This window comes from Enhydra lutris, unplaced genomic scaffold (genome assembly GCF_002288905.1).
Source record: "Enhydra lutris kenyoni isolate GAN:26980312 unplaced genomic scaffold, ASM228890v2 scaffoldscaffold13, whole genome shotgun sequence".
In the NCBI taxonomy this organism is placed as follows: domain Eukaryota; kingdom Metazoa; phylum Chordata; class Mammalia; order Carnivora; family Mustelidae; genus Enhydra; species Enhydra lutris.
In genome coordinates this window covers 22538115-22550822 of record NW_019154097.1, presented here as the reverse complement: position 1 = coordinate 22550822, position 12708 = coordinate 22538115, and the positions used below count along the sequence as shown (strand labels likewise).

The following is a 12708-nucleotide window of genomic DNA, read 5'->3' as shown; positions in this document are numbered from 1 at the left end:
TGAATTCCAATGTCGCTTCTGCTGCTGAGCGGCTGGGTGGCTCGGGGGAGCTCACGTCCCTTGCTTGGACCTCAGATGAGAATGCAGAACCAGAGAACCCGTTAGAGGCCTCCCAGCTTTCAGCGACCACAGTTTTATGAAGACAAAACAACAGAGACATATAATCTCTGAGCTCTTGGGGAGAGCGAGAATAAATTTTGACAATCCTGATTATTGACAAGGATGTGGAAGCAGAGGAACTCCAGGGGACCTCTGATGGGAGCAGAAGTTGAACAACATCTTAGAGAAGAATCAGGAGCAACCGGTTCCGTTGAAGAGACACAGGCTCAGGCACCTCAATTCCATCTATGAGGCGTATCCCCCAGACCAGCAACTCCCAACAGGTGTTCTGAGAAGGGCTGATCCTCTCGCGGGCTGGATAACTTAGGGAAGCCTGTGGTCTCTGGCCACGAGAAGCTTCTTCCTGGGCTCCGAATCTCACACGTGATTTTCCTATATGGTTATCTGATGGGTTGGATATTCCTTGGTGGGCTCCTGTAGGTACCTATCCTCACCCCCACCCCACCCAATCCAAGTCCATGCGGGCTGGAAGGACTAAAGAATGTATTTCCTCCTGGAGCTGCCTTTCTCACAGTTAGCTCCCTGGCCGAACTGTTCTCTGGGTGGGCAGGCATGGGAAGTGGGACGAGTTTGTGGTAGAGGGAGAAAGAATGCAAACAATAAAGGGGGTTGGAGGAAGGAAGGAAGGTAGGAAGGAAGGAGGGAGGGAATGAAGGGAGAACAGAGGGATAGAGAAAGGGAGGGAGGGAAGAGAAGGGAGAGAGGATGGGAGTTTACTGATTGTGTAAGCACATGGCCCACTGGATTTTATAATAAACTGGTTAATCTCTGTTTAGAACCATAGGATAGTGTGTGTGTGTGTGTGTGTGTGTGTGTGTGTGTGTGTGTCAGACACACTGGAGCCTCAATCCGTGAGTGCTGCTTTCCTCACTGAGTTAGCCTCTTATCTTCCCACCACCATGGCTAAGCCTCCCACCGTTTCCTCTTCCCCGTAGGTGTGGTGCTGGGATTTGGCTAGAATTCCAGGACTGGACCTCTCCCTTGAAACCCGATCCTGTTTTCGTGGGCCTCTGGATTCAGTGCAAGTGCTACCCGGGGATTGGAGACCCTTGAATCTAGGTCAGAACCCACGGCCCGGATTGATTTTGCTCTAGGGATGCTCCTCTCAAGGCAGCCCGCTAGGCATCACGCTGCTCTCCGAAGAGAATGAACACGGGAAGGGGAAAAGGGTGGGAGAGGAGGCAGAGTGGGTGGAGACAGCGGGGAAGGGCCAGAGGCGGCAAGAAAGAGGATCCGTGGGGACGTGAGGGCTGGAGGGCTGGAGGCTGGGGAGGCGAGGCGGGCCCCTCTCAGGCCCGGGAACCAGCTGAGAGTCAAGTGGGCTGTTTCTACCAGAGCCAGCTGAAACGCGGGCTGTAAAAAGTGATGCTATTTACCTTGGTGTTTTGAGAATGAAGAAAAACATCCCATGGCTTTTTACAGTTGTTGCTTATTTTTCTTTTCTTGCCTCCTGGTTTGTTTGTTTTAATGCACTTGTACATTTGTGTGGTCCCAACTGTTTGGGTGAGAGCTTCTCCAGCTCTACAGGGGCAGCTGCCTCCTTCCCCAGCCCCTGTCCTCTGGAGCATCCCCCTGGCCCCGCAGCGGTGGCACTGGGGGCTCAGCCCATCTCAGCCAGGTCCACGCTCAGGGCCGAGCCACGGAGGCCCTCAGGGCCACGGGCCCCTCACCTCCAGCTGCTCCCCTTGCTAAATGCTCACACATGAGCAGCCGTGACGAGTCCCCTTCTCTCCTGGATGTGCTTGACTCTGATGAGTACCTCGTGGCTTTCAGGGTCAGACAAAGCAAGATTTTGCCTCCTACTGCCCGGATGGCCTTGACTCACTGTCTCTCGTCCACACCTCACGGGACAGGTGTGATAATGAAATAAAATAATGGTATAAGGTAATGAAGTGCCTGTCGCTGACCTCCCCCTCCTTCTTCTCCCTCCCAGCTCGTGGGAAGCACAGAATGTCAGAACTGGAACATCCCATCCTCCGCCATCATTCCATGGATGCGGAAACTGAGGCCCAGAGAGGCGGACTGACAGGCTCATAGTCATATAACCAGTGAGACCCTTGGTCCCTTCCCGGTGCTCTTCTGCCTCCAGTCAGCGAACCCAACAGCTGCTAAACAGTTGATTTGTTTCTGAGCTGAGACACTTCTAACTGTTTACTTCGGGCACAGGAACCGTTAATTAAGAATTCAAAGAAGCCAGTGCTGGCCTCCGTCAGCTTGCCCGTGGTCCCGGTGGCTGGTTAAGGACGGGAAAGAAAGGGCTGCAGAAAAGGTCTAGTGGATTTACACTGCCCATCAACACTGTTTCCCTGGGTTCTGAGAATTGACTTATTTTTATAGTCTGGAGAGCCAGAGATGAAAAAGCCCTTTTAGTGTGAAATATAACAGTGAGTGATATTTAAGGAGCTCTTTTGCCTCTGCACGATTGCAACAGACTTTGCACAACAGAAGCTAGAGACAGTGGGTGCAAAACAATGCGGGTTTTGCAACCACCTTTTGTGTCCCCTGTGGTGGCAGGGGCGTGGGAAAGCCAGGGTTGTTCTCCCCCCAACCCCCGCCCTGCCCCCCAATCCTCTCCTCTCCTTGCTCCCAGGTATACAGGGCAGGGGGCGATTGCCTTTCAGAGGGCCTCACTCTGGGGGAACCCACAGAGACCACGGCCCCCACCCCCCATGCCTCAGTCTCTTTTTCTCCTTCTGGATCTCATTAAATAAACGTGAGAGTTGCTGTGGGAGCAGGGACCAGCCCTTCTTTCTCCCTTGGGGGCCCTGGAATTCTAAAGGGCAATGCGGGAGTGTGGACACTCTGGATGTCCTAGATGATCTCCAGAGCTTCTTCCAGCTTTAAGTGCTTCATGGGGCATTCTCGGCAGAGAAGCACCCCTGTCAGATCAGAAAGTGGCCATAAATATCCCATATTAATAGAGCAGCTTGGCACAGTGCCTCACGGTCCGCGAGAGGGCCTTGCTCTGTGGTGCACCATTGAACCCCCATTACCCACCGGTGGGGTAGAGACTATCGTCCGTTTATCCAAAAACGGGAAAGCAAGACTCAGAAAAGTTGTCACGGACACACACGCAAGAAGGGACATGTTCAGACCCACCTAAGAGGATCACCCAAACTCTTACTCTTTCTAGGAAATAGCACGCTCTCTCAGCTCAGACGAGGGGCATTAGCAGACACCAGATCAGAGGCATGGGTGGGGGTAATGCTGCCCCACGACCAGAGACCCCGAGACCGCAGAGGGGATCTTAGGAGCTGGGTTTGGGGAAGACGGGGAGATTTCCTCAACACTGGAATACGGTGAACGGAGACACAGAAAATACAGGCTCCCTCCATCCCCTAAATAAATATTCCAGTATTTCCGAGCTGCAGGACAGCTAATCCACCTCTCTTCTCTTTGTCCAAATGTGGATGCTGAGACCCAGAGAGGGGAAGCGATGTCTACCACGCGAGTGAGCCATTGTCTGCACTGGGACTGCGAGCCAGGTGAGGGAATGTTTCCACCAGCGCACATTCCTGCTTCCCTCCCTCACCCCTGGAATCCAGGGACACGTGTGGGCCTCCCAGGCCCAAAGGTAGAGCCGGCCAGAGGCCAGAGGATGGAGCAGGGAGAAACACACAGACTTTTCACAGCCACACGCATGTCTATGCGGTTCCGGAATTCCTCCATCTGCTTCTGGCTAGCAAACGGCCCAGGGCATTCCGACACAGGGTCCCTTACCTCTGCTCAGCAGAGCTGTAGGTCTCCCCTCTCTGGCAGCTGCTCAGGGTGACGGGGTCAAAGTTGTCGAAGGAGCGGAGGGCCACCCCCGAGATGGCGACCAGGGGTGAACTGAAGCTCACACGAACCGCCCGGCTATGGTAGAAGGGCCGGCTGAGGTCATGTACCACAGGGATAATCAGGGGATTGTTCCTGCAGCTCAGGACATGGAGGCCTGTCAGGAGAGACAGAGGGCCGAGGGGCCAGGCTCATTACTCAAGGCCAGTCACGCCCTCCCCAACGGGCCCTTCCCGAAGCCCCCAGACCCTTTCATGTCACTGCACAAAAGCACCATTGGGTGGCCAGTGGGGATTTTGAGTTTGATTGAAAGTTTCTTTGTCTGCCTTTTTCTCTTGGTTCCAAATCTTTCCAATCCCTTTGCTTCCCTGCCCCCTAAGCTTTCCCTTCACCTAGCGCCCACAGCCTCTCTCCCTCCCCCAGGGGCCACCCCTCACAGAAGCATGGCGGGCCGCACCACCCTCCCACGCTGCGTTTGTGCTGGATGGTCCGAGCTGCTAGTTTTCAGGCTGCCTTCCCAGTCAGCCGCAGAGATGGTGCACACCAGCCACAGCAGCAGGCTGCCCTCATTTTTAGTCCAGGAACCCAAGAGCAGTCCTGCAAGGTCCAGAGCTCAGTAGCAGGGCTGCAGAGGTAACCCTGGAAACCAAGGGCAGGAATTGGCTTCCCAGAGGTGCCCCCAACAGCCAGCCATGTACAGGTCATGCTGAGCCCGGGCTTGCCCCATCCCAAAGCCCTCAGTTCTTTCTAGAATGGGGAATAGGTCCCCAGGCTTCGAGGAGGAAGGGAGGAAGCAGAGAGGAAAGGCATGCCCAGAGGACAGAAGGGAATGCTGGGGTGGGATACAGTCGGAGAAACAGACACTGGCTCTGGGGTCTGATGGACCTCAGTTCACATCACGGCTGAGCCTACCTAACGATGTGAGTCCGGCAAGCTCCCAAAACTCACTTCCTGCATCTAAACTCAGGGCCGAATCTGTGTGCATCCCAGCAGGCCTGCGCTGTTGGGGACGTCCAACTCCCCATCCAGAAGGCGCCCTTCTCTGGTCCCTCAGAACAGCAAAGACTCCCCAAGGGGTGCCAGGATTGGAGGACAGAGGTCAGGGGACACTGCAGGGGGGGACGGGGACACGTGGAAGCCTCAGACACTGGGTCATGGGATCCCAGCAGCTTCTGTGGAACCGGACCTTTCCCCACGCCTCAGAGCCCGCTGCAATGGCACGACAGCTAGGAAAATATTTGCTTCTCACTTAGGGAATTTTCTCTGGAATCCAGATAAGTCCAGAGGGGTTTTCTTTCTCTTCCTTATTCATATGACCCCACCCTCCACCCCAACCCCATCACTTCCCTTGCCTCTAAAACTAACTAAATAAGTAAACATAAAAACAAAACAAAATCCTCTCCCTGCTCCCTGGGCTTCTGCTTGACCCTGAGATGACCCCTTGCCTGCTGGCTTCATACGGGTCTTTGAACCGAGCTCTCTATGGAATGGCGCAGCCATAGCTATGGAGGCCGGCCTCCAGGGCTGGCCTGGGATTCCAGACACTGGCAATGGCTATCCAGAGTTAGAGTGGAAATGTGGGAGGGACAACAGGGCTTTCCCAGTGTGGGCGCTCACGCCGGGCACTGTCGGCCCTGAGGAATCCTTCTCGCTCTGACGATGAAGTGGCACCACTGTCCCCATTGTGTCCTTGAGGAGAGTAAGATGCCACATGAGGGACTCTGAGGTCAAGAAAAGTGTGTACCTTCTCGAGCTGAGGGAGTGGCAGGGACAGGACGGAAGCCCAGGCCATCGGCTCTGGAGCTGGGGCTCTTTCCTCTGCCCCATGCACACATGGGTGCATGGAGGGGTGTGCAAGTGACTGCCTGACGACTCTGGCCTTGTCCCTTACCCCAGCCCTGTGCAGAGACAGCCTCTCAGCATGCAGGACCTGGCTCTTCACCTGTCTTCCCATTCCTGGTCTTTCCTTACTCCTCCTCCTGTGGGGGAGTTCCTCAGGTGGTGCCGGCAGGAACGGCACGGCTGCCGCAATGGGGCGCTACGGGACACCTCCCTGTGCGGGGGGGGTGGGGGGGGCATGGCTAGGATTCCAGAGACCTGGCCATGTGACCCGGGATCTTTCAGTGCCTCTCTTGGGGCCTCAGATGCTGATATCTGCAGAAAGGGCCTTTGCTCAGTGTCCTTCCCGGGGCCTTTTGAGGATCAGAGGGTTGCCCGAGATTAAGGATGCCTGGTAGAAAGGAGCTCTTGAAGGGAGGACGGGGACTGTGGCCCCCAACCCCCCTATCTGCCACATCCAGGCTTCTCGGGATACACAAAATCCTCCTGATTTGAAGGCAAGCAGAACTTCAAACAGAGAAGCAAGAAAGAGGAAAGACGAAGGAAGAACTAGCTCTTGGTGGCTCCTTGAACCACCCTAGGCAGATACGGTCCTAAGAGCCACCTGCATGATAGCGTGCTCACCGAGATCGTGGCTCTGATCTTTGGTATCAAACAGCTGTACGCTGATGGTCTCCTGTTTCTGGTCCCCATAATAGGTGCCATCCGTCACCAGGTGGACGATGACAGCTGCGGCAACCATTGGCTGAGAAAAGTATGCCTGAAATGCAGAAGACACAGGAGGGTCACTCATGCACTCCGGCCACAGGGAGGGGGTTGCAAGAAGCATCTTTCATTGCAGGGCCTGGGCCGCTCGGCACGGGTCCGTGATGGGAACAAGGAGGCCGTGAGGAACACAGGCTCTGAAGTCAGAAACTGCTCCAACATGGCTCTGCACCTGCTGAGCTGTGTGGTGGGGAGAGGCAGCTCTGCCTCTCTGGGCCTAAGTTCCCTCACTCCGAAGTGATATATTAAGTAAAAGAACTGGATCACAGGGCGGCCATGAGTCTCCAGTAAGGTCACGGGAACAAAGGGTCTGGCATACCCTAAGACCACATAAAAAGGCATTATTATCATTATTTGTCCCTTCTCTGTCCTAGCCTCTGTGCAAGGCATCAAGGAGACAAAGCTAAGGAAGACGTGGCCCTTGCCTTTCTGCAGACCGTGGAGTTCAAAGTGGGTCAGTGATATGTAGATCAAAAGTCAGTACAATACCTAATCCTTAGTCAGGAAGATGGACCCAATGACAGAGATACAATACCACGTGACAAGCATCATCCGACAGACGACCGGACATGTACAGGACTAGAAGGGAGAGAACAGTCACTTCTCTGTGGGGATCAGTTAAGACTTCAAGGAGGAGAAGACAATCTTAAAAGGCCTTGAATGATGAACAGAAGGTTCCAGGCAGACAAAAGATATCCAAAGTCTTTGCCAAAACAAGAAGGATGAGGGGCATTCCATGTGCATCAAAGGGATTCTATTTCAGGGAGCCTCCTACTGCTAAGTGTTTTGTTCTCTGTCCTTACAATTAACACCCTCAGTGGGGAGACAAACCATCTTGCGAAAGGGTCACAGGAGCTGGTGCTTCCTGGGGCCCACTCCTGGAGATCCTGAAGCTTTGGCTTACCCGGAGCCAGAAAGTGGTCTGAGCCATCTGGGAGTATGGGTAGCTGAAGGTACAAGGGTACCAGGCATGCTGGGAAATGCCTTCACTGAGATCTATCACCTTGGTTCGACACACCTGGGGAGAGAGAAAGAAAAAAAGTTTTAAAGGAGCTCCACAGCTAAACTAAATTCAATCAGATGCACCTTCCCTACCTACCTATTTTGTTCTGAGCACCACAGGAGAACACAGGGGTGCACAGACAGGAGTCTGCCCCAGGAGCCCACATTCGGCTGTAGCACAAGGAGCCCTCAACACCGTGAAGGGAAGAACAGACAACATGTTTTGGCGGCAGAGGTAACAGAGAAATGCTCATGGGGACAGATGCTGGAGGAGGTGACCTCTGAGCTGGATCCTGAAGAACAGAGCGGACACAGGGGAAGGGCAGTGTAGGTGCAGGGATTAGGAGCAAAGGCTCAGGGGAACGGAAAAGTCTAGAATGTGCTAAGCTGCCTGGTACTCTTAGAGCTTGGGAAAGGTGGCAGAAAAGGCAGGATAAGGGGGTGGGATCTCACAGAGTGTTGAACTGCAAGCAGACCATTTTAGCACAGATCTGTACATTGTGCTCAGAGCTGTATTAAGGACAGAGAAAAGACTCAGGATGGCCATATCCTCCAGAGACAGAATGTGTGTGCGTGCGTGTGTGTGTGTGTGCACATGCACACGCACTGAGTCTATGCGTGCCTACTGTGTATCCAAATGTTATTTCGTCCCTCAGTTCATTCACTTATTCGAGTCCTATTGTTGGGAGACAGCGTTTTGCGGAGCACTGTGGGACAAGAGAGATGCCGAGAGCTCGGAACACTGAGCATAGATAGCCATGGAGGCACCACACTAGCACGTACTACTGTAAATTGTACAGCAGAAAACAGAAAAGTTCTACAATGGAAGAGGCCAGAAGCAACTGGCTTGTTCTTGAGATTGGTCAGACCTTCCGCAGAAGGCCATCTGGCATTCGTGTTTTTCTTCTGACGTTGAATGTGGCCCCTCTCGCAACCCTCCCCTGTGGATCTGGGTCTCCCTATATCCTATACCCGGGCAGGTCTCCCTACACTCATCGGAGAAAGGCTGACCTAGCTAACTCTAAGGCTCTTGAAAGCTATTAAAAAAAAAAAAAAAGACAAAAACCCAAAAGATAATCTAATATCAATCCTAATAAACACATGTACATGTAAAACAAATTTAAAAAGAGGGGAAAAAAGGAAAAAAAATATATATACAAGAATCAAGGCTACCTATTCCAGCCATATTTGTAGTAGCAAAAAATTGGGAATAGCTTACATGTTCATCTGTTGGGGAAGGGATGCATCAGGTAAGAAATATTCACGTGACAGATTTTCTATACAGCAAAAGACTCTTATGAGGCCTGAATTAGATTCATATATAGGGATGACACTAGAAATATTTAATGTCAGGTCCAGTATGGGACCCGGCCACTGAAAACAGAAGCCCTACTCCCGAGTTCAAGACCTCGATGGAGAGATTGTAAAAACATAACACCAAGTAAAAACAAGACAGAGAAAGGAACCAGGTATAAATGGACAGGTACAATATGATGTCATTTATAAAAATCACACAAAGCAAGACCATATATCGCCCAGAAATTCCTACAGAGGAGTGCAGATGAAACACAGAGTGGAAAAGTCATATATCAATTTCATTAGTCAAACTCAAGACAAAATACGTAATGCCTATGTTGTAATCTACAACTGCAATCTCAGTGCTTTTTTTTTTTTTAATGAGCTTTTTTTTTTTTTTGTACTGGGGTGATTTTATATTTACAGGAAAGTTGCAAAGGTAACATGGAGTCCTGTACGTATGCTTCACCTGTGTCCCTTACTGTTAATATCTTCATCAATTAATTCTCGAAACCCCAGAGGAAGATGATTTGCTTAGTCAGCATTGGAGAATCACCAAATCTTCAGGGTGAGATCAGTCACCCTGAAAGTTCTGCGGTGGCATGCCGGCCTCATTGAAGGAGAGCCTGGTTTACCTCTGACATCTGAATGTCAGATTAGGTCATAGGTTTTGAGGGATTCACAGGGTTCCTTGGAGGTGTCCATTGTGGGTCAGGCTGTGAGATCTGCTTCCTTCTCTCTCTACTGCTTTACCTGTAGCATCTCCACTCACCTTAAATACCCAGCTGCCATGTAATGTTTCCTTTAAGAAAAGAGCTTTACTGCATGAAGAACACTGAAAAGTACTGAAACCTGTTTATTGCCAAAATTCCTCACCCCTTCCCTGAGAAACCAGTGGGTTCTGGGCACACGGTATGAGTTTCCTGAATATCACAGGTAACCTCTTTAAGCACAAGAAGGGGCCAAGATTCAATCATCTCATTGGCCAGAAGCAGGTGAAGGCTTCTGCTATTCAAATCTCTAGAAGCCTAATACCAAGAAGACTATGGGCAAAGCAGCCACTTTATTAGGCTGGAAGATGTCTTCCAGTTTATTTATTTTTCTACAAAACAACTGGGACGGAGCTCAGGCAGATCTGCCAGTGGATCGTGTTACATTTGACAACAGTGCGAGACTTTGCATAAACTCTCTATGGCATTTGAAATCCAGGCCAGCAACTAGACCTGTATCGTTCTGGTCCTTCCCCTGTATTCTGAGCTGCCTGTCCCCAGCAGAGTGGGGTGGAGTGCATCTCTGGAGTGCTGGGGGCTGGGGAGGAGAGGGGGAGGGCAAGGGCTTATCTCTGCATCTAAAACATTCACGGTCAGAGAAGTCTAAGACATGAACAAAGCCCTCTTATTGCTTAAATACAATTTTCTCTTATCTCGTCGGCTCTATCAGCACTAGACAAGGTTTTAGAGGTACACACTGCTGTTATTTTATTCTCCTGTTTTCCTATTTAGATTGTGTTTGTTCCAAGCTGGCTGCGATCCTGACCAGGGACAGTCAGAGCAGATCAGAGAGGAACAAACAAAACCAGCTGAACCTTTGCCCAAAGCCCCAGTTGATCTTAAAACCATCTATGTTCCTGGGGGGAGCCTGGGGGTGGGGAGGGCGGGTTGCAGGGGAGAGCTGAAGGAAACACTCACAAGCCTCTTGCTTTTATAGACCTTGCGGATTCTGCTCATTCAGCATCCACTGACTGGGGGTATGTGGTGTGGTACGCCGGAGTCCGCATCCCTGAGAGAAAGAGCTTTGCCCTTGGCCGCAAGGTTGGTCACTGGGGATACAAGTGTGACCCCAAGGTGACTGATTCGACGGGCACGCTCTGTTTTCATCCACTCACTTCTTTGCACCTTCCAAGAAAAGCAAGTGTGATCGCATGAAGGATTACAGAGCAATTTAGATTTCCCTGAACATTGGTGGGGAACAAGCAGGAGACTCACATCCCACACTCCGTGGGGCCTCAAGCTCCCCCAGCAGCCCCAGGAAGCAAGCTCCGTCTCACGCATCATCTGCATTCCTCCCGTCTTTCCAGTGTTGTTGGCTCCAGTGAGCTCTGTGTCTCTCCCAACCTACCCCTCTTCCCAATCAGCACCTCTCAGACCCCACCTGAGTCATTCTTCTCTCCCCCGCGATTATCCATTAGGCACAAGTCCTTCTGACGATACCAACAAACCCTTGCTGAACGCAGCAACCGTTTACCTTCCCTGCCATTCTGTCATCTGTCCCTTTGCCTCATTCCACCTTGTACAACACACCTGGGGGCTCTAAAAACACGGGCAGCCTCTAGGCTTCAGGTTCCCCTAGACAGATGAAGACGGGGTTCCCCAGCTAGCACCTGCGTTGCGCACGCGCAGGCCCAGTGCAGCTTTACTGACAACAGCCGCGATGTGGAAACAAACTCATGGTCCTTCAAGAGGCCAGGGGGTGAGCAAAACGGGATCTATTGACACAGTGGGATATCACTCAGCCTTCAAAACGAAAACCCTGTCACATGTGACGGTAAGGATGAACCCTGAGGAACATCAAGCCAAGTGAAATAAGGCAGCCACAAAAGGACAAATATTGTATTATTCCACTTCCATGGGGAATCTAAAGTAGTCAAATTCGCAGAATCAGTGAGTGGAATAGCAGTTGCCAAGGGCTGGGGGAGGGCGGGAAAGGTAGCTGCTATCAGCAGACGTCAAGTTTCCAGTAAGCCAGAAGATGAAGTACCTGAAGTCCACTGTAGCTATAGTCAACACCAGCTTATTGTACACCCAGACACAGGTAGGTCTCAGGGCACCCAGGTGGCTCAGCGAGTTAAGTCTGACTCTCGATTTTGGGTCAGGTTGTCATCTCAGGGTCCTGAGATCAAGACCCACATCAGGGTCCCTGCTCAGCAGGGAGTCTGCTTGGGATTCTCTCTTCCTCTCCCTCTCCCCCACTCCTGTTCTCTCTCTCTCTCCAAAATAAATGAAATCTAAAAAAAAAAAAAAAAAAAAAGGGTAGATCTTTCAGCAACTTCTTTTGTCACAGTAAAGCATGATACAGTAATATTTTGAATGAGTAAAATCCTGATATTCATTGAACGAATGTGTACATTAATAAAAGAAGTGATCCAGTTCAGGTGGGGGGAGAGAAAGTCACATAATGATGCTAGGCAAAGAGCAGATGTGGCTGGGCTGGCGAGCATCCTCCCGTAGGTATTCTCAGGGCTGGAGGAAGGATTACCCAGTATCTTCTGGATTACTTCAGAGCCAGAGAACTCACTTCCCTTTATAGGCAATTCAATGGACTCTAGACAGCTCTTCCCAACAGCTAGGAGACGACGTCTGGCTCTAATTCCTCCTACTTTTTCCTCTAAGCAGCAATGTCTATAAGCTGATTTAGAGGTCCAGACTTAGAGGAATTGAAAAATTATTTACTGAGACCATTACTTTTGCTGGGCTCAAGGAAGGGTGGGCTGTCTTGTATAACATAACACAGCAAGTAGCTGTTATAGCAAAACTGTTATTTAAATGCAGACTTTTCTGGCTCCGAGAACTGATGCTTTTTCCTCACCTGTGCTCGGCACCCCCTCGATCCTACATTTTTCATAAAAATTTTATTTACTTTAGTAAGCTCTATACCCAATGTGGGTCTCAAACTCATGGGCCTGAGCTCGAGTCCCATGCTTTTCTGACTGAGCCAGCCGGGAGCCCCTCAATCCTACTTTTTTGTGTGTGTAGGACCACCTCCTGTGAGATGTCTCCCTCTTCCCCAAGCATGCATGGCAGAAAGAGCAGACAGGAATTGGGGTGCTCATGTCCCTCCTTTCTCCCAGAGAAGCCCAGCTCTACGTCTCTGATGGAAGCTGAGCAGCCACTGTCCTGCAGTCCCATCTTA

General features: G+C 51.2%; 1 protein-coding gene across 1 annotated transcript in view; it reads right to left on the bottom strand.

Annotated features, from left to right (window-relative positions):
* The window catches only part of LOC111146361 (pappalysin 1), a 236448-nt gene that overhangs the window by 60753 nt on the left and 162987 nt on the right, over positions 1-12708 (bottom strand). Inside the window, 3 exon segments of the mRNA XM_022501889.1 lie at positions 3841-4054; positions 6361-6496; positions 7406-7519. Of these exon segments, the coding sequence (XP_022357597.1) occupies positions 3841-4054; positions 6361-6496; positions 7406-7519 (464 nt within the window).